Genomic DNA, 26737 nt, shown 5'->3' with positions numbered 1-26737 from the left:
ATTATCAAAAAGTGTATTTATTTCAGTTCTTCAATACAAAAAGTGACTCTCCTATATTCTATAGCGTCATTACACACAGAGTGATCTATGTCACGGGTTTATTTCTGTTAATGTTGATGATTATGGCTTACAGCCAATGACAACCCAAAAGTCATTATCTCAGTAAATTAGAATACTTTATAACACCGGCTTGAAAAAATTATTTTAACCCCTTAACCACCAGTTATTTTTGGTTTTGCATTTTCATTATTTGCTCCGCTTCTTCCTAAAGCCATAGCTTTTTCATTTTTCTATCAATATGGCCATGTGAGGGCTTGTTTTTTTGCAGGACGAGTTGTACTTTTGAACAACACCATTAGTTTTAACATATCATGTACTGGAAAACGGGAAAAAAAATTTCAAGTGCGGAAAAATGGCAAAAAAAAGTGCAATCCCACAGTTGTTTTTTGTTTTGCTTTTTTACTATGTTCACTAAATGCTAAAACTGCCCTGCCATTATGATTCTCCAGGTCATTACGAGTTCACAGACACCAAACATGTCTAGGTTCTTTTTTATCTAAGTGGTGAAAAAAAATTCTAAACTTTGTTAACCCCTTACTGACCGCTGTCAGGATAGTACGTCTCCGGTCAGTATCCCCCGCTTTGAGGTGGGCTCCGGCGGTGAGCCCACCTCAAAGCCGTGACATGTCTGCTGTTTTAACATGTGCCCGCAATAGGCGCCAGCGGAATCGCTGACCCGCGTAACGTGATCGGGAGTCAGTGATGCGTTGCCATAACAACCTGAAGTCTCCTCGACACCTCTATGGTTGTTGATGGCAGATTGCTATGAGCGCCACCCTGTGATGGGCGTTCATAGCAATGCTGTAATTCTTCTACATAGAGGCGATTTGAGCATCACCTCTATGTAGCAGAGCCGATCGTGCTATGGGAGCTATTGAAGCATGCCAAAAGTAAAAAAATGTTTAAAAATATTTAAAAAATGTTTAAAAAACAAACATTTACATCACACCCCTTTCACCCCAATCAAAATAAAAGAAATTCAAACCTACACATATTTGGTATCGCTGCGTTCAGAATCTATCAATAAAAAAAAGGATTAACCTGATTGCTAAACGGCGTAGCGAGAGAAAAAATCAAAACACCAGAATTACGTTTTTTTGGTTGCCAAGACATTGCATCCAAATGCAATAAAGGGTGATCAAAAGAACGTATCTGCACAAAAGTGGTATCATTAAAAACATCTGCTTGGCAGGCAAAAAACCCCGCACTCAACCAGAGATCCATAGTGTCCCATTTTTCGTGATCTCGGGTTGGGGGAGGGCTTTTTTTGGGGCGCGCAGAGCTGGCGTTTTTAATGATACCATTTTGGTGCAGATACAATCTTTTAATCGCCCGTCATTGCATTTTAATGCAACAAAAAAAGGGTAATTCTGGCGTTTTGACTTTTTATCTCGCTACGCCATTAAGCAATCAGGTTAATCCTTTTTTTTAATTGATAGATCGGGCGATTCTAAATGCGACAATACCAAATATGTGTATATTTGATTATTTTTTATTGTTTTACTTTGAATGGGGCAAAAAAGGTGTGATTTGAACATTTATATTTTTTTTCTAGATTTTTAATTTTTTTAATTTTATTTCTTTTTTGGCACGTTTCAAAAGTTTCCATGGGAGACTACAAGCTGCCATAACCTGATTAGCTCTGCTACATACAGGCGATGATCAGATCACCTGTATTTAGAAAAATTACTCACTAGCTATGAGCGTCGACCACTGGGTGGCGGTCACAGCAAGCCGGCAGTGACAACCATAGAGGTTTCCATACCAAACCATCTGTGACCCGTGATGGGCCAATTTCCAGCGCGATTGACAGAAGCGCATGTTAAATGCCGCTGTCAGTGGCATTTAACAGGTTAATAGCAGCGGGTGGATCGCGATTCCACCCGTCGCTGTTCAAAACAGCTGACATGTGCCGGGAAAGATGTGGTCTTACCGCCGGAGCCCACATCAAAGGGAGGATGTCTGACATTGGCTTATATTTACGTCTGATGCCGGAAAGGGGTTAAAATCCGAAATGTTGGCCTACTGAATTGTATGTTCAGTAAATGCGCTCAATACTTGGCCGGGCTTCTTTGGCATCAATTACTGCATCAATGCTGCGTGGCATGGAGGCGATCAGCCTGTGGCACTGCTGAGGGGTTATGAAAGCCCAGGTTGCTTTGATGGCAGCCTTCAGCTCGTCTGCATTGTTGGGTCTGGTGTCTCTCATCTTCCTCTTAACAATACTCCATAGATTCTCTATGGGGTTAAGGTCAGGCAAGTTTGCTGCTAATCAAGCCCAGTGATACAGTTGTTTGTACACCAGGTATTGGTACTTTTGGCAGTGTGGACAGGGGCCAAGTCCTGCTGGAGAATGAAATTTCTCTCTCCATAAAGCTTGTCGGCAGAGGGAAGCATGAAGTGCTCTAAAATTTCCTGATAGACGGCTGCGCTGACTTTGGTCTTGATAAGACACAGTGGACCTACACCAGCAGATGACATGGCTCCCCAAACCATCACTGATTGTGGAAACTTCACACTAGACCTCCAGCAGCTTGGATTGTGGCCTCTCCACTCTTCCTCCAGACTCTGAGACCTTGATTTCCAAATGAAATCCAAAATTTACTTTCATCTGAAAACTCCTCAAGGATCGGTTCTAGGCCCCCTCCTCTTCATATACTGCCCCCCATTGGACAATCAGTAGATTTGGTATCCAGTACCATCTCTATGCTGATGACACCCAATTATACGCTTCTTCTCCTGATATCACACCTGCATTAGAAAACACCAGCGATTGTCTTACCGCTGTCTCTAACATCATGTCCTCACTATATCTGAAACTGAACCTGTCAAAAACTGAACTCCTTGTGTTTCCTCCCGCTACTAATGTACCTATACCCGACATTGCCATTTCCGTGTGTGGTTCCACCATTACTCCCCAGCAACATGCCCGCTGCCTTGGGGTCATACTTGCTTCCGAGCTTTCATTCACCACTCACATCCGATCACTGGCTCGCTCTTGTCATCTGCACCTCAAAAACATTTCTAGAATTCGACCTTCTCTTACTTTCGACTCTGCAAAAACTCTTACTGCTTCTCTTATTCATTCTCGTCTGGACTATTGTAACTCTCTTCTAATCGGTCTCCTTCTTACCAAATTCTCCCCTCTCCAATCTGTCCTGAATGCTGCAGCCAGGATCATGTTCCTCACCATTATACTGATGCCTCTACCTTGTGCCAGTCATTACACTGGTTACCCATCCATTCACTCCATGGCTCAGCACCACCCTAGATCTCCTCCCTTGTCTCACCCTACCATCCTACTTGTGCCCTCCGTTCTGCTAATGATCTGAAGTTAACATCCTCAATAATCAGAACCTCCCACTCCCGTCTCCACGACATCTCACATGCTGCACCAATTTTATGGACTGCACTACCCAGGATAATTTGATTAATCCCCACAGGTTTCAGCGTGCCCTAAAAACGCATTTCTTCAGAATGGCCTATCGCCTCAACACAGTAATCTAACTATCCCTGTGTTGCCCATGCAAAATTCTTCCCATTACCAGGTTCCTCGTATCATGTTCTCACATGCTTTATGTATTTAAAGGGGATCTGTCACCCCATTTTAGCCCTATCAGCTGTGGCTGTCGCTATCAGGGGCTTATCTACACTGTGTTCCAAGTTATTATGCAAAAAATATTTCCTCATATTTTCTCTAAATTACCTATATGAATTGCAGTCATTGTTATTTTCCAGTCATCTAATATTCTAGTATAATTGCAATGTTTTTGAACAAACTGCTTATGAAAACAGTATATTTTTAAAAATAAGAAACACTCAAAATGCATGTTCCAAATTATTATGCACAGCAGAGTTTTCAACCTTTTTATTTTGAACAAAAAAATGGTCAATTGTGAAATTATAAGCATTATCAGCTTATTACAAAATGAAATCAAACAGTTTTCAAGTCAAAACTTTATTCTAGGTGATGTTACATTTGCACATAGGACCCCTTGTTGGAAAGAAGCTTCTGAACTCTCTCGTCCATTGAATTTGTCAGTTTTTGGATGGTTTGTGCTTCAATTGTTTTGCATGTGGATAGAATACCCTCCCAGAGCTGTTGCTTAGATGTGACCTGCCTCCCGCCATCATAGACACTCCTTTTGATGATGCTCCAGAGGTTCTCAATTGGGTTGAGGTCAGGGGAAGATGGTGGCCACACCATAAGTTTGTCCTCTTTTATGCCCATAGCAGCCCGAGATGCAGATGTGTTATTTGCAGCATGAGACGGTGCATTATCAGGCATGAAAATGATTTTGCTGCGGAAAGCACGGTTCTTCCTCTTGAACCATGGCAGGAAGTGCTGTTTTAGAAACTCCACATAGATTATGGAGTTCACCTTTACCCCTTCAGGGATCCTAAAGGGGCCGACAATCTCTCTCCCCCTGATTCCAGCCCAAAACATTACTCCACCTCCTCCTTGTTGGCGCCTTAACCGTGTTTTCATGGGGTGTCCATCAACCAGCCATCCTCCACTCCATCCATCTGGACCATCGAGCGTTGCACGGCACTCATCGGTGAACAAAACTGTTTGGAAGTCAGTCTTCATGTCTCGTTTGGCCCACTGGAGCCGTTTCTGCTTGTGTGCAGTGGATAGAGGTGGTCAACAGGATGGCTTACGCACAGCTGCAAACTCTGAAGGACCCTGCATCTTGTTGTTTGGGTGATGTTGGAGGCACCAGCAGCTTCAAAAACTTATCTGCTACTATGACAAGGCATTTTTGCAGCTGCTCTTTTAACCTGATGCAATTGCCTATTGGAAAGAGACCTCAATTTTTCCTTATCAGCAGGCACACGTGTGTGCTGGGAATCAGCTACATACTTCTTGATTGTGCGATGATCACGATGAAGTGTCTTGGCAATGTTGATTGTAGTCATGCCTTGACTAAATACTCGTTGCTTCTCAGCAGCCGACACATCCTTTCTCTTTCCCATTTTGGCAAAAAATGTAGGCTGCTTAATAATGTGGAACAGCCTTCTTACGAAGTCTTGCCTTTATTTGGACACACCTGCCGAACTAATTTGCACAGGTATCTGCAATTGCTTTCAGTGATATAAAGAGCCCTGACACACATCACCAGCAATGAGTGTAAATGACAAACAAAAAAATTCTAACCTTATCACTCCTAAACTCTTTTTGCTTAATAATTTGGAACACAGTTTACAGCATTGTGTAATGCTGTAGATAAGCCCTGATGAAACCTGAAAGATAACAAAAAAGAGATAGATTATATTCACCCTGGCGTTCAGTCCAATGGGTGTCGCCGTCCCGTCCGGCGCCTCCCATCTTCATACGATGATGTCCTCCTCCTTGCTTCTCCCTTGGCTCCTGCGCAGGCATACTTTATCTGCCCTGTTGACGGCAGAGTACTGCAGTGCGCTGGACCTCTCCCGGGGCCTGCACACTGCAGTACTCTGCTCTGCCCTCAACAGGGCAGATAAAGTACGCCTGCGCAGGAGCCAAGGGAGAAGCAAGGAGGAGGACATCATCGTATGAAGATGGGAGGCGCCGGACCGCGACACCCTCCGCACCCGACTCTGTCCCCCCGGTGAGTATAATCTAATCTTTCAGGTTTCATCGGCGGCTTATCTACAGCATTGCAGAATGCTGTAGATAAGCCCCTATTGGAGGTGGCCCCAGCTTATGGGGCAAAAGTGAAGTGACAGATTCCCTTTAATAACCCTCTGTCTGTACTGTTACATATTCAGGCTGTTAACCAGTTCATGCAGCATTACATGAACACCCGATTTATTACATTATGGCTGGTCCGTACAATTAAAGCAATTGTTACCATCCACCTTTCATGTCTCCCTTATTTCCTCCATACATTGTAAGCTTGGGAGCAGGGCCCTCACTCCTCCTGGTATCTGTTGATTTATGTGAATATTGCTATGCTGTAATGTCTTATTGTCTGTACACGTCCCCTCTAAAATGTAAAAGTGCTGCGGAATTTGTTGACGCTACAGAAATAATTATTATAACACATTGGACCACTGACAACAGTCCAGTTCTTCTCCTTGGCCCAGGTAAGACGCTTCTGGCGTTATCTATTGGTCATGAGTGGCTGACACAAGGAATGTGACACGTGTAGCCCATGTCCTGGATACGTCTGTGTGTGGTGTGAAGCAATGACTCCAGCAGCAGTCCACTCCTTGTGAATCTCCCCCAAATTTTTGAATGGCCTTTTCTTAACAATCCTTTCCAGGCTGCGGTTATCCCGGTTGCTTGTGCACCTTTTTCTACCACAGTTTTTCCTTCCTCTCACACTTCCATTAATCTGCTTGGATACAGCACTCTGTGAACAGCTGGCTTTTTTAGCAATGACCTTTTGTGCCTTCCCCTCCTTGTGGAGTGTGTCAGTGACTGCCTTCTGGACATCTGTCAGGTCAGCAGTCTTCCCCATGATTGTGGAGCTACTGAAACAGACTAAGGGACCATTATAAACGCTTAGGAAGCCTTTGCAGGTGTTTTTGTTAATTATTCTAATTTACTGACATAATGACTTTTGGGTTGTCATTGGCTGTAAGCCATAATCATCAACATTAACAGAAATAAACATGTGAAATAGATCACTCTGTTTGTAATGACTCTATATAACATGAGTTCCACTTATTGTATTGAAGAATTTAAAAAAATTAACTTTTTATGATATTCTAATTTTGTGAGAAGCACTTGTACATTACTGATCCTGAGTTACATCCTGTATTATACCTCAGAGCTGCACTCACTATTCTGCTGGTGCAGTCACTGTGTACATACATTACATTACTGATCCTGAGTTACATCCTGTATTATACTCCAGAGCTGCACTCACTATTCTGCTGGTGCAGTCACTGTGTACATACATTACTGATCCTGAGTTACATCCTGTATTATACTCCAGAGCTGCACTCACTATTCTGCTGGTGCAGTCACTGTGTACATACATTACATTACTGATCCTGAGTTACATCCTGTATTATACCGCAGAGCTGCACTCACTATTCTGCTGATGCAGTCACTGTGTACATACATTACTGATCCTGAGTTACCTCCTGTATTATACTCCAGAGCTGCACTCACTATTCTGCTGGTACAGTCACTGTGTACATACATTACTGATCCTGAGTTACATCCTGTATTATACTCCAGAGCTGCACTCTCTATTCTGCTGGAGGAGTAATTGTACTCAAAATATGACAAGTGCAAATATTTAATTCATGATATTAAAATAAAGCATATAAAGTGAATCCCCATCATTATTCCCCGACACCCTCCTCCAGGACCCCCGAGCTGCAAAGCCTCTCCAACTTGGAGTTAAACTTTGCCTGCCCGAGCTGGAGAACACTGAGGCCGGAGGACCGGAAGTCGTAACCAGAGTCTTTCAGTTGCTTAATTCTAGATTTTAGGTTGTTAATATGAAAAGCCAGAATATTCGGGTTGTTGAGAATTTCCTTCAAGTCAATCCCACACTGCATTAGGAGCTTGATCTTGTTGGCAAAAATGGTGGGCGTCACGAGCAGTAATTTGGGACATGTGAAGATATAGAGGGATATCTCCGCCTCCGTACACCCCAAGGACAGCAGTATCTCCTGCGCGTTTCTATAGTTATTCACAAAGTATGTGTAGCTGAGGTTGACGATGGGCGCGCCGTCTCCCTGGATCCAGAGCAGCAGTGCGCGATCATCCAGTTTCATCAGGGACTTTATCTTCTCGATATTGTTTTGGATGCGATTTGTACTTTTGGTTAAAATATAGATATTTCTAGAAATCAATTCCCGGACAAACTCCCGCGGATCTTTCCCACCTAACATAGAGCAAAGTCGTAGTAAGTACTCCACATTCTGCTTGTTGAGGTCAACGCTGTTTGCAAAAGTTCTTGGCGACTTGACCATTAGCTGACTCAGGACTTTGGGTGGCAATCCGAGGGACTGGCGGTAGCGGATATTTTTGGCTAAGTTCCCGGTATTAGATGTTCGGAAGAAAGACTCTGGAGAACGCTGCGCCACACTCAGGATGGTTGCGTTGGATTCCAAAACCCTTTTCCAAACGTTCCACATCTTCTCTAAGACGTCTAAATCACGGGTGATCGCCTGTGGGTACCTGGAGATGATGCTCGCCACCATCTTGGCATCTGCACCTTTTTCGGTAAGGAAATGTTTGAGATTTTGCTCATGTGTACTGGTCTTCTTGAGGAGAACTGCGTGGCGCTTTCTGACCCGTGTCAAGTCCACCCCCATTTTCTCCAGACCAGTCACCAGGTCCAGGTTTTCAATCGGTACTTTTGTTTCATCGTGTAAAAGTTGCTGTGAGAAGAACCTCGCCCGTGGTATGTCGGGAACGCGGAGAATCCAGCTCGCCACTGCTTTAACTTTCCTTGTGCTTCTCAAACAAGTCACAAAATTCCCAGTTATATGAGTTAACATTTTCATGGCCATGGTCGGGGGAGATGGTGCTTCTGCCTAAAACAGTAAAAAAAAGGAATAAGTGAAAAATAATAAAATATAGAAAATATTAATTTAAAAAAATGCCAATGACAAGCAATAGAAACTTGTAATGGATATGAGTAAATGGACCATTAGGGCACAGACACTACCATCTTGGATTACTACTTAACCCTTTCACGCACATGGGGGGTAACTGTATGTCCTGCGCTGGGGTGTCCAGGTGTGGAGGCGGCTCAGGAGCTGAGCCCACTAAACAAGTGATAGATGCTGCAACAATACATAACCAACAACTCTAACAGCAGCGACCCAGTGCTAATTGCTATTAACCATTTAAATTCTGCTGTGAATCTCCGACAGTGGCATTTAAAGGACGACATTGCCGATACGTGGGAGCTGCATCGTATTGACCACCCCTCAGCTGTATGCTGAGCTTCACAGCAGACCAAGATTTTTACTATATAGTGCAATAATGCGGTACTGCAGTAAATAGTATAAGCAACCATCGCAAGTTCAAGTCCACTAAAGGAACTAACAAAAAATAAAAAAAAATGTTATCTCGCTAAATGACCCCTCATTATTATATTTTATTTTTAAAAAAATACTATATATATATATACAGAAATTCTGCTTTTATTGTAACTCCTGTAGGGTAAAGACCTGCAAATAAGATTCTCCATGTCAGTACGATTGTGGCGATACCAAACATGTATAGCTTTTCTCTTGTCTGTTTGTTTTTACAAAAAGATCTTCATTTTTTTGCCCCAAATAATAAAATAATAATTTATACTGTACATGTTTGGTATCACCGTAATCATACTGACATGGAGAAACATGTTTGCAGCTCACTTTTACCATACAATGAATATAATAAAAACAAAATTGGGGAGGTAGGAGCGGAATTGTATTGTTTCCCACACACCATTTCACCTCACATGGAAAGATTGTGTTTTTTCAATTCATGTTCACGTGAATAGTGTCAAATACAACTTATACTGTGAAGAAAAAAAAAACAAAAAAAACATCCTACCGCTATGAGGAAGGAGAAATATATAAAGATCATAATGTTACGATTGGAAAAATTGGAGGAAAAAAAAATACAAAAAAATAACATAAAAAACAATATTGTGAAGGCTCTCTGAAAAAACAAACAAATGCAAGAAAAAAAAACAACAAGAACACACAACTAAGGGGGTCAAAAGGACCACCTTATTCTTGTATAATAAAAACCTGTCCTGAAGGGGTGAAATGGGTTGTCTGGGACAAAAGACTTCAAAAATAAACCTTACTCTCAGACAACCTATTTTACCCCTTCAGGACTGGTCGATTTTCATTAGACAAGAATAAGACAGTCCTTTGACCACCTATGTAAAAAAACAAAAACAAAAAAAAAAAACTTTTTTCCAAGAGCCTTAACTTTTTTTATTTTTTTTTTCCTCCATTTTTTTCAAAGAGCCATAACTTCTTTTTTATTATTATTTCCCCTCCCGTAGCTGTATGGGGGTTTGTTTTCTTTCAGGACAAAATTGTAGAAAACACCATTCACTTTACCATAAAAAGTGCTGAATAACATCTCAAGCGGGAAGCACAATATACGGTACCCAGACCATGAATTGGCACAAAAAAATATAACAATACAAAGCAATGACCCTGTAATGTGATAATGTGGACTAAGCCACTATACATATCAAGACAATACAGTAATCCTATAGTACCCTTTTCACTTACGCTGGGATTATCTATTCTCTGCGCATGCGCGGGTTCGCTCTGACATTGTCCACCTCTGTATATGCCATTGGGCATGTGCGTAGCCACTGTGACGTCGCCCGCTCCTGAACCTGCTCTTAGGCATGCATGGAGCGGTGGTGACGTCACCCGCCCGTATGTCGGGACTTGCATCTTATTCGGCTTCCGGTCAGAACCCTTGAATCCAGGCCTAACACACCGGTAAACATTACAGAGTCATTGCTTTGTATTGTTATCTTTTTTGTGCCAATTCATGGTCTGGGTATATTGTGAATATACAGGACGTTCTATGGTACTAGTCATCCTTGAGTGGTTTAGGGTGTCAGTATCATGTTTTTAATCATGTTTGTGATTTTTTTTTTACATGTTCTGATAGCAGTGAGCACAATGTATATGCATTGGTCTTTTTCTGTTTTGTACGTGTGTGTGTGTGTGTGTGTGGGGGGGGGCGCTGGTGTGTGTGTGTGTGTGGCCGCTGGTGTGTGTGTGATCAAGCAAATCTCACGTTTAAGGCGCATATAGGGGCTAAAAAATAAGAACTAAAAAAATAAGTAAAAATAAATAAATTCAGGATTTTATATGATTTTCTGAAATTATTCATTTTTAACTACTTTAACTTAATTTTATATATTATATAGAGTTGAGCGATACCGTCCGATACTTCAAAGTATCGTATCGGATGGTATCGGCCGATCTTTAAAAAAAGTATCGGTATCGCCGATTCCGATACCGGAAGTCCCATTCAAGTCTATGGGACTTCCGGTATCGGAATAAGAAAAACCCTTTCCTGCCCTTGTACAGCCTCTCTGGGGTCTGTACGGGCCTTTCGGGGGGCTGTGCCGGCCTGCCAGGGGGTCTGTGCAGGCTCCGGTGGTCTGTGCCGGCCTGCCGGTGGTCTGTGCAGGCTCCGGGGGGCTGTGCCGGCCTGCCGGGGGGCTGTGCCGGCCTGCCGGTGGTCTGTGCAGGCTCCGGGGGTCTGTGCAGGCATCGTCCGATGGGACTACAAGTCCCATCGGGCGATGCCTGCTACCATGACAGTGATTGACACATTAGCCAATGATGGGACAGTAGTAGTCCCATCATCCGGCTAATGTGTTAAGTGTAAAAAAAAAAAAAAAAATTACATGCTACATACATACAACATGCATACTACATACATGCTACATTCATACTACATACTACATACATGCTACATTCATACTACATAAATACTACATGCAACATACATACTACATATATACTACATGCATGCTACATACATACTGCATGCTACATACATACCACATATATACTACATACATACTACATGCATGCTACATGCATGCTACATGCTACATACATAACACATATATACTACATGCATGCTACATACATACTACATACTACATATATACTACATGCATGCTACATACATACTGCATGCTACATGCATGCTACATACATACTACATACATACTACATATATACTACATGCATGCTACATACATACTACATGCTACATACATACTACATATATACTACATGCATGCTACATACATACATGCTACATACATACTACATATATACTACATGCATGCTACATACTACATGCTACATACATACTACATATATACTACATGCATGCTACATACATACTACATGCTACATACATACTACATATATACTACATGCATGCTACATACTACATGCTACATACATACTACATATATACTACATGCATGCTACATACATACTACATGCATGCTACATACATACTACATGCTACATACATACTACATGCTACATACATACCACATATATACTACATACATACAATACATTCATACAATACATACATAGACATACAGTACATATAACATAGAGTAACATACTTACCAATACTTGTCACATTGTTCCCCGAAGCCATTGTCTTTTCCGGGATAAATATTAACATAACAAACCACAAAAATACTCACCCACGATCCGAAGCAGTCCACGAGTGTGTCCCACGACGATCTTGGGTAGAGAACTGCAGCATCAGATGATGCTGCCGTTCTCTACGGGCTGCAGGAATCCAATGACGGAAGGTAGGTATCCTTCCGCACTGTATTCCTCCGCCACTTAAAAAAAAAAAGTCCCTAGTCTCACTTTATGCCATTGCTGTGTGGGAATTTCCCACACAGCAATGGCATAAAGTGAGACTAGGGACTTTTTTTTTTTAAGTGGCGGAGGAATACAGTGCGGAAGGATACCTACCTTCCGTCATTGGATTCCTGCAGCCCGTAGAGAACGGCAGCATCATCTGATGCTGCAGTTCTCTACCCAAGATCGTCGTGGGACACACTCGTGGACTGCTTCGGATCGTGGGTGAGTATTTTTGTGGTTTGTTATGTTAATATTTATCCCGGAAAAGACAATGGCTTCGGGGAACAATGTGACAAGTATTGGTAAGTATGTTACTCTATGTTATATGTACTGTATGTCTATGTATGTATTGTATGAATGTATTGTATGTATGTAGTATATATGTGGTATGTATGTAGCATGTAGTATGTATGTAGCATGTAGTATGTATGTAGCATGCATGTAGTATGTATGTAGCATGCATGTAGTATATATGTAGTATGTATGTAGCATGTAGTATGTAGCATGCATGTAGTATATATGTAGTATGTATGTAGCATGTAGTATTTATGTAGCATGCATGTAGTATATATGTAGTATGTATGTAGCATGTAGTATGTATGTAGCATGCATGTAGTATATATGTAGTATGTATGTAGCATGCATGTAGTATGTATGTAGCATGCATGTAGTATGTATGTAGTATGTATGTAGCATGTATGTAGTATGTATGTAGCATGTATGTAGTATGTATGTAGCATGTATGTAGTATGTATGTAGTATATATGTAGTATGTATGTAGCATGTAGTATGTATGTAGCATGCATGTAGTATATATGTAGTATGTATGTAGCATGTATGTAGTATGTATGTAGCATGCAGTATGTATGTAGCATGTATGTAGTATGTATGTAGTATATATGTAGTATGTATGTAGCATGCATGTAGTATGTATGTAGTATGTATGTAGCATGCAGTATGTATGTAGCATGTATGTAGTATGTATGTAGTATATATGTAGTATGTATGTAGCATGCATGTAGTATGTATGTAGTATGTATGTAGCATGCAGTATGTATGTAGCATGTATGTAGTATGTATGTAGTATATATGTAGTATGTATGTAGCATGCATGTAGTATGTATGTAGTATGTATGTAGCATGCAGTATGTATGTAGTATATATGTAGTATGTATGTAGCATGCATGTAGTATGTATGTAGCATGCATGTAGTATGTATGTAGCATGCATGTAGTATGTATGTAGTATTTTTTTTTTTTTTTTAACATTTAACACATTAGCCGGATGATGGGACTACTACTGTCCCATCATTGGCTAATGTGTCAATCACTGTCATGGTAGCAGGCATCGCCCGATGGGACTTGTAGTCCCATCGGACGATGCTTGCACAGACCCCCGGACATCAGCACAGCCCCCCGGCAGGCCGGCACAGCCCCCCGGCAGGCCGGTACAGACCCCCACAGGGTGCACAGACCACCGGCAGGCCGGCACAGCCCCCCGGCAGGCCGGTACAGACCCCGGGCAGTCCACACAGCCCCCCGGCAGGCCGGCACAGCCCCCCGGCAGGCCGGCAGAGACCCCCGGAAGGCCCGAAATGACGGCGCATCATGATGCGCACACACCGCGCATCATGATGACGTCAGGCCGTCAATCAACTGAACTTCCGATTCCGATGCCGAATTCCGATATTGAAAAAATATCGGAAGTCGGTATCGGAATTCCGATACAGCAAGTATCGGCCGATACCCGATACTTGCGGTATCGGAATGCTCAACACTAATATTATAGCATCGTCGTGACAGTCAACATCCAGGAAAACCAAAAACTCCAACACAAGCCCCAACATCACTGAGAGCAGACTCTTACCTTACAGGGACAGCAGGGTAGACGTCCTCATTTCACCTGGAAGATCCCTCTAATTCCTACTAATAGGAAACATAATTCATAGACGCAGAGGCGTATCTAGGCTTTCTGGCACCCGGGGCAAGAATTCGGTTCGGCGCCCCCCCCCGCCCAAGTACATATGCGACTTGAACACTTAGCCATGTACCTGCGAGCTGCTCTTCCTAATGCTCTCAATGTTCAGTAAAAAACTGAGAGAAGCAGGAAGAGAGGCTCGCTGTCACAGGACCATACCTATGAAAATTGCATATGAGTGAAGTGTCCATGTGATGACTACTGGAACCTGCAGAGCTGAATCCTGACATTGCAGCTTCTGAATTCTCACAACGAATGCACTGCACACTTTTAGGATTCTCCCTTGCCGATGTACAGTCATGTCAGCACAAGCATGTGATTTATATACTTCTGGCCACATTCCGACTAGACGTGCCCGGCCTCGCTCTGTTCATTTTCATTGAGAGAGGCCACACATGTCTAGTCAGCATGTGACCGCATGTATGTAAATTACCGGCACGAGAGAATCCTAACAGCGTTCAGTTAGCACTGTGAGAATTCAGAAGTCTGCAGTCACATAGAATGTCTGCAGACTCAGCACAGACCAGGACAAACCCCTATAATGCTCCTAACAAATAAAAACATGAGAATAAGTCTGTAGCACAAATAACATTTACATCCAGGTACCTTATAGATGACGTCGTCTCTGCAGTCAGTCACCTTTTCTTCTAGACCCCATGAAGAGTTTTCTCATCCACATCTCCTCTCTGTAGACGTCCATCTTCTCCGGTCTTCTGCAGCAACTCTCCACACGACGCCCTTAAAGATAGAAGTGTCATAATGTCCCTAAATAAAAATATCTGCAATATACTGTCGTCTCACACTATTCCCCTCTAGCATCCCACCTGTTCACCATACTGTCTCCTCATATATTTACCCCCTCACTCTCTATACTGTCTGCTCACACATACCCCTGACTCCCCATAATGTGTCCACTTACATTAACCCATTCGCTCCCCATACTGTCTGCACCAATCCCCCATACTGTTTCTTCATACATACTCTTTATTTTGTGTCCTCAAATCTCCCCACACATTAAATCCCCCCATCCCCAATCCCCCACACACATTAAGTACCCCCCATCCCCACTCCAAATCCCCCCCACACATTAAATAACCCCCCATCCCCACTCCAAATCCCCCCACACATTAACCCAATCCCCACTCATTAACCCCATCAGCACTCCAAATCCCCCCACCCCCACTCTAAATACCCCCACATATTAACCCCAACCCCACTCATTAACTCCCCCACACATTAACCCCCATCCATTAACCCCCGCACACATTAACCCAATCCCCACTCATTAACCCCATCACCACTCCAAATCCCCCCACACATTAAATAACCATCTCCACTCCAAATACCCCCACACATTAACCCCCATCCCCATTCATTAACCCCCACACACATTAACCCCATCTCCACTCATTAACCCCCATCCCCACATTAACGCCCCCACACATTAACCCCCATCCCCATTCATTAACCCCCGCACACATTAACCCAATCCCCACTCATTAACTCCCATCACATTAAATAGCCCCCATCTCCACTCCAAATCCCCCCACACATTAACCCAATCCCCACTCATTAACCCCCATCAGCACTCCAAATCCCCCCACCCCCACTCTAAATACCCCCACACATTAACCCCAACCCCACTCATTAACGCCCCCACACATTAACCCCATCCATTAACCCCCGCACACATTAACCCAATCCCCACTCATTAACCCCATCACCACTCCAAATCCCCCCACACATTAAATAACCATCTCCACTCCAAATACCCCCACACATTAACCCCCATCCCCATTCATTAACCCCCACACACATTAACCCCCATCTCCACTCATTAACCCCCATCCCCACATTAACGCCCCCACACATTAACCCCCATCCCCATTCATTAACCCCCACACACATTAACCCCCATCCCCACTCATTAACCCCCATCCCCACTCTAAATACCCCCACACATTAACCACCATCCCCTCTACAAATCCCCCCATCTCCACTCATTAACTCCCCCTCATCTCCCATCTTCAGTGGTTCTTCAGCTCCACAGAGGAGCACACTTACCACCAGCGTTTGCTTTGGGCGCCGGGAAGTGACGTCAGCAGCGTGATCACATGACCTGATCACGATGCTGACGTCGCTCTGGCCCTGCGGTCAGAGCTTCATTTGTACTTGCGTCTGTATAGATGCCAGTACAATTGTTCCCTGGGAGCCGGCACGCGCTCCTTCTCTGCGCCGGCTGTCAGCTTGACAGCTGACACAGAGAACCGCCGACTCTCAGGCCGGGGGGGCGGCAGAACGCAGCCGCCAAGGAGGACACTGCGGACCGCTGCATTAGGCGGCCCGACTGCGCCCCCCTGCTGGCTGCGCCTGGGGCAACTGCCCCGGCTGCCCCCCCTAGATACGCCCCTGGAACCACACATCATCGATGTATCGCATCCAATGATGTGTGTTCTCAATACTGGGAACAGGGTTGCTGATGAAAATCTCCCTTTCCCACTCACCCAAAAACAAATTGGCGTATGAGGGTGTGCAGGAAGCCCCCATAGTGGTGCCCAGTTGGTGTAAAAAAATTTTTAAAAACCTCAAAGATCTTCTGGTACACATCCATTATGAGACCCCGTCGGTGGTTAGCAACACATGGTTGGAAATGAAAGGGTTTTATCCTTGCGAACATTGCAAGGGATGTGATAATATGATCAAAGCTAAAGAATTCTCTAACGCAAGTGGTACCCGTAATTTTACTATCAGACATTTCATCACGTGTTCAACTAAAGGTGTTGTCTACAGTGCGCAATGTCCCTGTGGAAAATTATATGTTGGACTCACCACACAGGAATTGCACATTCGTATTAGAGAACATGTCAGAGACATTGAGAAGGGACGAACTGTTGAGGATCCGTCCCTTCTCAAAACTATACCGAGACACTTTTTTCATCATCACAATAGTGATTCGAGTCTCCTAGTGGCTAAAGGCTTTGATGTGGTTCAAATGGGATCAAGGGGAGGTGATTTGGGTAAAAATGTAGCAAAACTTGAATGTAAATTGATATACAGGCTGGGGACTTTAGTCCCTCATGGGTGAAATGAAAATTTTGGCTTCAGTGCATTTTTATAGTGGAGTTTTGTCTTTTTAGGGGTTTGATAAGATAATCCTTTAATCGTCCCACCATGGGGAAATTCAGAGCATTACAGCAACAAGGCAGGAACAAGTACAGATACAGATGCATAAAGGCATTACATTGACAGTCGGTAAGTACACATACGAAAAAAAAAAAAAGATATAACCGGACTATCACAACTTTGGATCTTTCTGTTCACTGTTTGGGTCGTTCTCCGTTTTGGACAGTGCTGGTTATACAGCCTAACTGCAGCAGGAAGGAAGGACTTTCGATAGTGCTCACTCTCACATTTAGGATGAAGTAGCCGGTCACTGACAGTACTGCACATCTTTGTCACGGTCTCATGCATGGGATGGGAATCATTCTGCACCATGTAGCTCACCTTAGCCAGTATCCTCCTGTCGCCTACTTCCTGAACTGGATCAAGGGGGCATCCCAGGACAGAGATGGCCCTTCTAATCAGTTTGTCCAGCCTATTCCTGTCCCTGGTTGATATGCCACTACCCCAGCACGCCACACCAAAGAAGATGACTGATGCCACAACAGAGTTGAAGAAGGATGCAAGGAGTGCCCCCCTAACTCCGAAGGCTCTCAGCCTTCTGAGCAGATAAAGCCTACTGTGGCCCTTCCTGTACACTGCATCCAAGTGATGGGCCCAGTCAAGCTTATTATTGAGGATCACACCAAGGTACTTATAGGTGTTGACTATCTCAATGTCATTTCCCTGAATGTTCACCACCACTGGTGGATTTTTTCCCTTGCGAAAGTCCACCACCAATTCCTTGGTCTTCCCGGAATTAATCTTAAGGTGGTTCCTCTGACACCACTCCACAAAAGCTTGGTTAGTATCTCTGTACTCTCTTTCATCTCCTCCTGTGATGAGGGAGTGTTATTTGGGTTATTTTTAATCATTTATTCATTTTATTTTAGAAAATATGGAAAATCTGTTGTAATAAGAGTATTAAGTCTGGACACCATGAAGAATTTTATGATGAATATGCACAAAATGATCTCCATCTCTATCAATCTTTCAAGTGGATCTATATATTATATTATATGCACTTTTGTATTTTTGTAATATTTAATATATGTATTTGGTATGTATGTGCACTGTCACTTTTATATTGATATTTATTCATAATATTTTTTGCACTGTCACTTCCTCATTGATTGTTTAATTATTGTTTATATTGAATATTTGTATATTGTCACTATATGAAAAATAATTAGCTATTTGTTTATGATCATTGGTATGTGATTTTGGTTTATATTTGTCTGTAAACAAAAAGATTAATTATGCTGCACATTGTCACTTTAATATTATATTATATATATATACAGTCATATGTTAAAGTTTGGGCACCCCTATTAATGTTAACCTTTTTTCATTATAGCAATTTTGGTTTTTGCAACAGCTATTTCAGTTTCATATATCTAATAACTGATGGACTCAGTTATATTTCTGGATTCAAATGAGGTTTATTGTACTAACAGAAAATGTGCAATCTGCATTTAAACAAAATTTGACCGGTGCAAAAGTATGGGCACCCTTATCATTTTCTTGATTTGAACACTCCTAACTACTTTTTACTGACTTCCTGAAGCACTAAATTGGTTTTGTAACCTCATTGAGCTTTGAACTTCATAGCCAGGTGTATCAAATCATGAGAAAAGGTATTTAAGGTGGCCACTTGCAAGTAGTTCTCCTATTTGATTCTCCTATGAAGAGTGGCATCATGGGCTCCTCAAAACAACTCTCAAATGATCTGAAAACAAAGATTATTCAACATAGCTTTTCGGGGGAAGGATACAAAAAGTTGTCTCAGAGATTTAACCTGTCAGTTTCCACTGTGAGGAACATAGTAAGGAAATGCAAGAACACAGGTACAGTTCTTGTTAAGCCCAGAAGTGGCAGGCCAAGAAAACTATCAGAAAGGCAGAGAAGAAGAATGGTGAGAACAGTCAAGGACAATCCACAGACCACCTCCAAAGACCAGCAGCATCATCTTGCTGCAGATGGTGTCACTGTGCATCGGTCAACAATACAGCGCACTTTGCACAAGGAGAAGCTGTATGGGAGAGTGATGCGAAAGAAGCCTGAGGTATGCAAAAGCACATTTGGACAAGCCAGTTACATTTTGGAAGAAGGTCCTGTGGACTGATGAAACAAAGATTGAGTTGTTTGGTCATACAAAAAGGCGTTATGCATGGAGGCTAAAAAACACAGCATTCCAAGAAAAACACTTGCTACCCACAGTAAAATTTGGTGGAGGTTCCATCATGCTTTAGGGCTGTGTGGCCAATGCCGGCACCGGGAATCTTGTTAAAGTTGAGGGTCGCATGGATTCAACTCAGTATCAGCAGATTCTTGACAATAATGTGCAAGAATCAGTGACGAAGTTGAAGGGAACGCAGGGGATGGATATTTCAGCAAGACAATGATCCAAAACACAGCTCCAAATCTACTCAGGCATTCATGCAGAGGAACAATTACAATGTTCTGGACTGGCCATCCCAGTCCCCAGACCTGAATATCATCGAACATCTGTGGGATGATTTGAAGCGGGCTGTCCATGCTCGGCGACCATCAAACTTAACTGAACTGGAATTGTTTTGTAAACAGTAATGGTCACAAGTACCTTCATCCAGGATCCAGGAACTCATTAATAGCTACAGGAAGCGACTAGAGGCTGTTATTTTTGCTAAAGGAGGATCTACGAAATATTAATGTCACTTTTATGTTGATGTGCCCATACTTTTGCACCGGTCAAATTTTGTTTAAATGCAGATTGCACATTTTCTGTTAGTACAATAAACCTCATTTGAATCCAGAAATATAACTGAGTCCATCAGTTATTAGATATATGAAACTGAAATAGCTGTTGCAAAAACCAAAATTGTTATAAAGAAGAAAGGTTAACATTAATAGGGGTGCCCAAACTTTAACATATGACTGTATATATATATATATATATATATATATATATATTTTATGCACTGGTAGATTCCTTGTTAAATTGGTATGCATATTACTTTTATTTAATTTTCTGCCTTCTATGTGCGCGCTATAGAGTTCTGACTGCTCCTAGTCTTGAAATCCTCCGGTAACATGGAGATGACTTGACACCCACGGACCTGTTACCTAGGCAGCCTGGCTGTTTGAGCTTCACTAACCGGAGATGACGAGACATTTTGAAAGGTAGCGGCTGAATGACATGGCGCACCGCTACTTAGAAAGGCGGTTAGAACATAATAAGCTTTTAAGTAAGTCCCTCTCATTGGTGGAAGGATTATTTAAATACCCGCTCTCCCTCTTCCCCGTTACGCCCCCTGAAGAAGAGGACAAAACGCGCGTTGGAGTGAGGGATGCGGCTTTCCTTCCACACGGTTTCCGTGGGCTAGGTGAGATATTCTTATAGTTATAATTTTACTTGCAGCTTAGGTACTAATCTTGGTGGATAGTTACTTGCATTTGGGCAGTTTTTTCTATGGCTAAAAGCCGGAATTAGTGCATTTGTTTGTTTCCCAAGCGCTGGTATAAGCTATGGCTGATGCTGGGCTTTTATAATTGCGGCTTTGTCCGAGCGTATTTAATGAGAGGGAACTTTGCCCAGTATTGTTCATATAATTTTGGTTAGCTGCTATAGTATAATTGTCTCTACCTTTTGCCCATATTTATGTGTTTAAAGGGGTGAATAGCCTTGCATGTCCAACAATAGAGGTTGCTATTTTTATTATTTGTTTTCAATTTTAATTTGGACGGGTTTATTATGATTGTAGTTGGCACATTAATTTGTTGCATTATAAAGTGATTATAATAAGACACAGAGAGAAGTTGATGATCCTGGGTCTCAATGGAAATCCTGCAGAATATATTATGTCATTTTTCGTTTTGAACTCCTCCTTCAGGACGGAGTGATCCAAAGGCCTCCATCATTCTTAAGAGCCTATGTGCGACTACAACTGCTGCACCCCCTATAGGTATGTCCCAATCATCAGTCACTCATCAGGCACTTGAAGATAATAGATATCTGATTTTTATGTTGGAAGTACAAACAGGAGTCTATTGGAACTAAAGAGGAGACAGGCTGGTATGTACAATATGTGCAGTGTGTGTGTGTGATGATATGATTATATTTGAATAAATGTTGATTTTTTTTGTTCAAGAATGATTTTAGATTGTTGCTCATGAAAAAAAATAAGACATCCCCTGAAACTAAGCCATAACCCAACTTTCGGGGCAAAAATGAATATAAGATCCTGTCTTATTTTTGGAGAAACACGGTAGTAACACAGTGCAAGCTGTGATAAGTGCGCTCTCGGCACTAAAGGGAAGCATGTACTGGTAGAAGAGCAATAGCTGCCATATGTACACTATTTTGTGTTACATTGGGGTCAACCAATTTGTATAAGAAGCCAAAAGCATTCAATAAGGAGGAAATATTGTGACCGGTTCTGCAAACACTTTGCACATCTATATGCATTCTACATACACACACTCTCCACCAACATGCACTCCACGTACCAGAGTATTGTCTGTACACACAATCTGCATGACTACACCCTCTCCAGTATTCCATGGACAAGCATTGGTTAGGTGATGATAACTACTAAATTCTTGGAGATCTGACAGCTCAGACCTTATCTTAGTTTAGCCCCAAAATCGAGCACATTGTGCAGACAAGACAGGGTTCAGAATACAGTGAATATTGGCTGCGCAGAATACAATACTGAATGCTGAAAACTCTACTTTGTACACAGCAAAGCTGCTTGGAGGCATCAGCAATGGCTGAGCGGTGCTCCTCATCGGGATAGTCTCAGTCTTCCCGGTAGAGAGCTCTCATTAATCATATGTCATTACCGTAAAGAAGCTTTTGTTCACCAATAGACTAAGAGCGAAGATGGATTTAATGGTGGGTGCTTTTTTTTAAAACAAATGTAACTCTTTGTTTCAAAACAGGCACCTACTATTAATTCTATCTTAGTTCCTAATGTGATTTTTAGTGAACCACAACAGAACGAAATATGGCTATATACCAAAGATTCTAAAATTGTGGTTACAATATTTGCAAATGTTGATTATATGTAGATAAAACCCAAATCTTTACAACTATGGTATCTAAAAAACTTATCTAATGAACAACCATATAAATTCTAAGTCAATATTTATTGTGTTTCTTATTACATGTACATATTGTAATACTCAATATGTGGCATGCACAAGTGGCCTATTAAAGCAAGGTATAAGGAATGTAATTAGTTTTGTGGTCATTGATATCAAACATATTCAAATCAGTAAGAGGTAGCGAACACAGAGGAAAATTGTTATTAAACAGGGAAGCATGGTGGATTTATAATCTTAAAACAAGAACACTTTGACAGTTAAATGATAGTCATGATATTTACCATTATTGATAAATGTTATTCCAGTGATCTCTATAGATAAAAATGAATGTGTGTGTGTGTGTGTGTATCACCAACCAATCACGAAGCATCTTTCATTTCACCAGAGCTGTTCAAAAGAAGATGAGCTGTGATTGGTTGCTATGAGCAACAGTTTTCCTTGCAAACAATCACTAAGCATCTCTCATTTCATCAGAGCTGGTTAAAAGAAGCTGAGCTGTGATTGGTTGCTATGACCAACAGTTTTCCCACTTGACAACACCTCAGCAGACACTGACATGGTGGGAGAAATATAGCATCTTCGGGAATATAAGCTCCCAGCCATTGTCTGCCCCCCTGAAGGGAGCACAGAGCACATGACAGAAATGAATCGCCCCTCCTGTGCCCATATACCATCACACATCCTCCATCCTATAGGCACATCTTCCCTCTTAAAGGGATCATTGGTATGGAAGTCAGAGCAAATCCATCCAGCACTTTGGTTTTCACCCCAGGCCTCTCTTAAAGGGATCCCCGGTATGGAAGTTAGGACCGTTCCACTCAGCTCTGTGGTTCTGACCCCAGGGTCTCTTAAAGGAATCAGTGGTATGGAATTTAGGGCAAATCCACTCTGCGCTTTGGTACTGACCCCAGGCCCTTCTTAAAGGGATCTCCGGTATGGAAGTCAGGGCAAATCCATCCAGCACTTTAATTCTGACCCCAGGGTTCTATTAAAGGGATCCCCAGTATGGAAGTCAGGGCAATTGCCTTCAAATGCTCTGGTACTGACCCCAGGCTCTCTTAAAGGGATCTCATGCAAGGAAGTTAGGGCAAATCCCTCGGCGCTCTGATTCTGACCCCACTGTTCTATTACATGGATCATTGGTAAGCAAGTCAGGGCAAATCCACTCAGTGCTCTGGTTCTGATCCCAGGCTCTCTTAAAGGGACCCCCAGTATGGAAGTTAGGGCAAATCCACTCAGCACTCTGGTTCTAACCCAAGTCCCCTCTTAAAGGGATCCTCGGTATGGAAGTGAGGTAAAATCCACTCTGTGCATTGGTACTGACCCCAGGCCTCTCTTAAAGGGATCTCCGGTATTGAAGTTAGAGTAAATCCCTCAGCTCTATGATTTTCACCCCAGGCTTCTATTAAAGAGATCATTGGTATGGAAGTCAGGGCAAATCCACTCAGCGCTCTGGTTCTGACACCAGGCCTCTCTTAAAGGGATCCCCACTATGGAAGTTAGGACCGTTCCACTCAGCGCTCTAGTCCTGACTCCAGGCTGAGGGGATGATGTGGGATATTAGTGGTAGTTGTCCGGTGGCTCTGGCTGATGGGATGATGTAGGATATTAGGAGTAGTAGTCCAGTGGCTCTGGCTGACGGGATGATGTGGGATATTATGGGTAGTAGTCCGGTGGCTCTGGCTGATGGGACGATGTGGGATATTATTAGTAGTCTGGTAGCTCTGGCTGATGGGATGATGTGGGATATTAGTGGTAGTTGTCCAGTGGCTGTGGCTGATGGGATGATGTGGGATATTAGGGGTAGTAGTCCAGTGGCTCTGGCTGACGGGATGATGTGGGATATTAGGGGTAGTAGTCCAGTGGCTCTGGCTGATGGGATGATGTGGGATATTATGGGTAGTAGTCCGGTAGCTCTTGCTAACGGGATGATGTGGGATATTATAGTGAATGTGACTATGCGGAATGGGCGGGGCTCTACACTCAGCTTTATATATATAGATAAAATCATTATAATTTGTTATAACTAACCGTAGTTAGTTACTATGCCCAGGCAGCGCCGGGCTCTTCAGCTAGTATCATTATAAAGTAGTACTCTACTATCATGCTATTCCAATTAGCTAAATAGAAAAGTGATTTAAGAGACACCAAAAAAATCACTGTATATGTAGTGACTAAGGACTTCAGTTTGAAATGTGTCTGCTGTTTTTTTTAACAAGTCTGGTTCGTTTCTGTGTCTCCCTGCCCCAATTTGGTGCTCTCTTCAAGAGAAATTTTATCCCTTTATCAAAAGGTCTCTCACTCAGCCAAGCCAGTTCTTCTGCTTTGCACTGATGAGAAGCAAAAACCCTGAAACATGTCTGTAATTGGAGTGTCTGATTTGGCTTTTGAACCTAAGTAACATGACAAGGCATGTTATTGATTTTAAGGATTGCTACCCCTAATAGGTGGCTATAGAGTTCAATTTTTCTTCCTCTATGGAGAGGTTATTTGCACATCTGTGTGTTATGCCTGTGCAGCAACTCACTCAGGATTAATAGTATATGCGTAAAAAATATGCAACTGACCATGCCGGTTCCTTTAAAGACTAGATATCCTCATTCTGCAGTCCCTAGTAGTGCCTGCAGGTGCAGAGATAGCCCTAACCACAGACTAGGAGATGGTAACTCAGACCTAATTGCCTGAAAGATCGAATTGCTTCATGTTCATCCTAAAAATAGGAGAGCAGAGCAGAGTATGAATTACCTACAAGAGTAGAAGTGTGCCAAACAAAGAAAAAATCACAGAGTGAATAAAATAAATAACAAAATACCTAATGAAGAATAAAGCAATTTCTGTTAACAAATATGCTGCCTACTTCCTAAAAATTATCTGAAGATAAGTGCAAGGTATGGCAGAGAAACAGCAAAGCGAAAACCCCTTAGCTGGAAATACAAAGAATGGCTCCAAACATCAATAGAATGTCAGAACATCAAAAAGAATCACCAGCAGGAAACACCAGTAGGGGAAGGTATTTAAAGCTGCACCCGAAAAGTGATAGGGCAGACAGACTGAATGAAAACACCTGTGTTAAGCTAGACAGACTGCAGCCAACATAACAAAACACAAACACCCAGAGAATAGGTGTGTCTAATGTGGCTCGGCAGAAAGAGAAGCCGACCACAGAGCACAAATTCAAAGGATCAAATCCAGGAGTGTGACATTATGATTTTAATGTCTTGAAATAAGGTAGACATTGTGCTTATTCGAATGGATTCCAGTGCTGGATTTACACTTCAAATGAAAAAAAATGTAGGGTTCTTGTGTCGGAAATTATCGACTATGACGTCTGGGTCTGAATTTATTTGAGGGTCTCGGTTCTGTATAGTAGGATTTGATGACTGGAGACTGAATTACTCTGCTGTGTCATGCGTATTACATTATATTAGTAATTTTCATTTTCATGAAAAAATATCAGTAGGTTATTGCTTCCCTATTTTTTTTTTGATGGTTCACAGAAATTAAAATGGTTAGGAAATCTTAAAACACTATAGTGAGGCTGGGAGAACCCAGGATACTTACCAGAACCTCTGATAGATCTTTAGAAGCAGGACAGACATGTAAACTGCTGAACAGGGGGAAGTGCTCATAGCATCATTGCAGGTTGCAAGTAGCGACTATGCTTTCTGGAACTGAACTCATAAAAAAGTGAAAATTAAAATAGAGTGTGCAGACAGTAAATACTGCTAGAAAAAATATCATACTGGCGACACTGAGGTATGAAAGAACACACAAGGACTTATTCCCAAAAATACACCTATAATAGCAAGTTTGCTTCTAGACTTCAAATGGAACTTAGACTTTAAAGGAAACTTATCATGTTAATGATATTGTCTAACGTGCCAGCATCTTGGTATACGCGTAGATCAGGAGAAACTGAGCTAGGTGATAAGTAGTATTATGGGGGAAAAAGTCAGAATAACTTGTAATTCATTCATTGAAATTTCTGCTAATTCTGGGTTTGGAGTCCAGTGGGCACTTCTAATCAGTAATGTTTAGCTGAAACTCAGTCAATCATCAAATTTCGACACCCATGGACTCCTAGGCCCAGAACAAGCAAAGCTTTCAAATACACTCA

The 26737-nt window shown here is 42.3% G+C and overlaps 1 protein-coding gene across 1 annotated transcript; it reads right to left on the bottom strand.

The window, feature by feature from the left end:
* Positions 1-7279: 7279 nt before the first annotated feature.
* On the bottom strand, positions 7280-26293 carry LOC141095933 (transcription termination factor 1a, mitochondrial-like). Its single transcript, XM_073582279.1, has 2 exons — positions 26182-26293; positions 7280-8544 (listed from the first exon to the last, which is right to left on the bottom strand). Exon 2 carries the CDS (start codon positions 8518-8520, stop codon positions 7342-7344), a length of 1179 nt encoding a protein of 392 aa, XP_073438380.1. The 5' UTR covers positions 8521-8544; positions 26182-26293; the 3' UTR covers positions 7280-7341.
* Between the last annotated feature and the right edge of the window lie 444 nt (positions 26294-26737).

The sequence above is a fragment of the Dendrobates tinctorius genome, unplaced genomic scaffold (genome assembly GCF_039654945.1).
Source record: "Dendrobates tinctorius isolate UK_male_01 unplaced genomic scaffold, ASM3965494v1 ptg000070l, whole genome shotgun sequence".
Lineage (NCBI taxonomy): Eukaryota > Metazoa > Chordata > Amphibia > Anura > Dendrobatidae > Dendrobates > Dendrobates tinctorius.
Note: the sequence above shows the minus strand (reverse complement) of the source record. Positions and strands in the feature narration are given on the sequence as shown.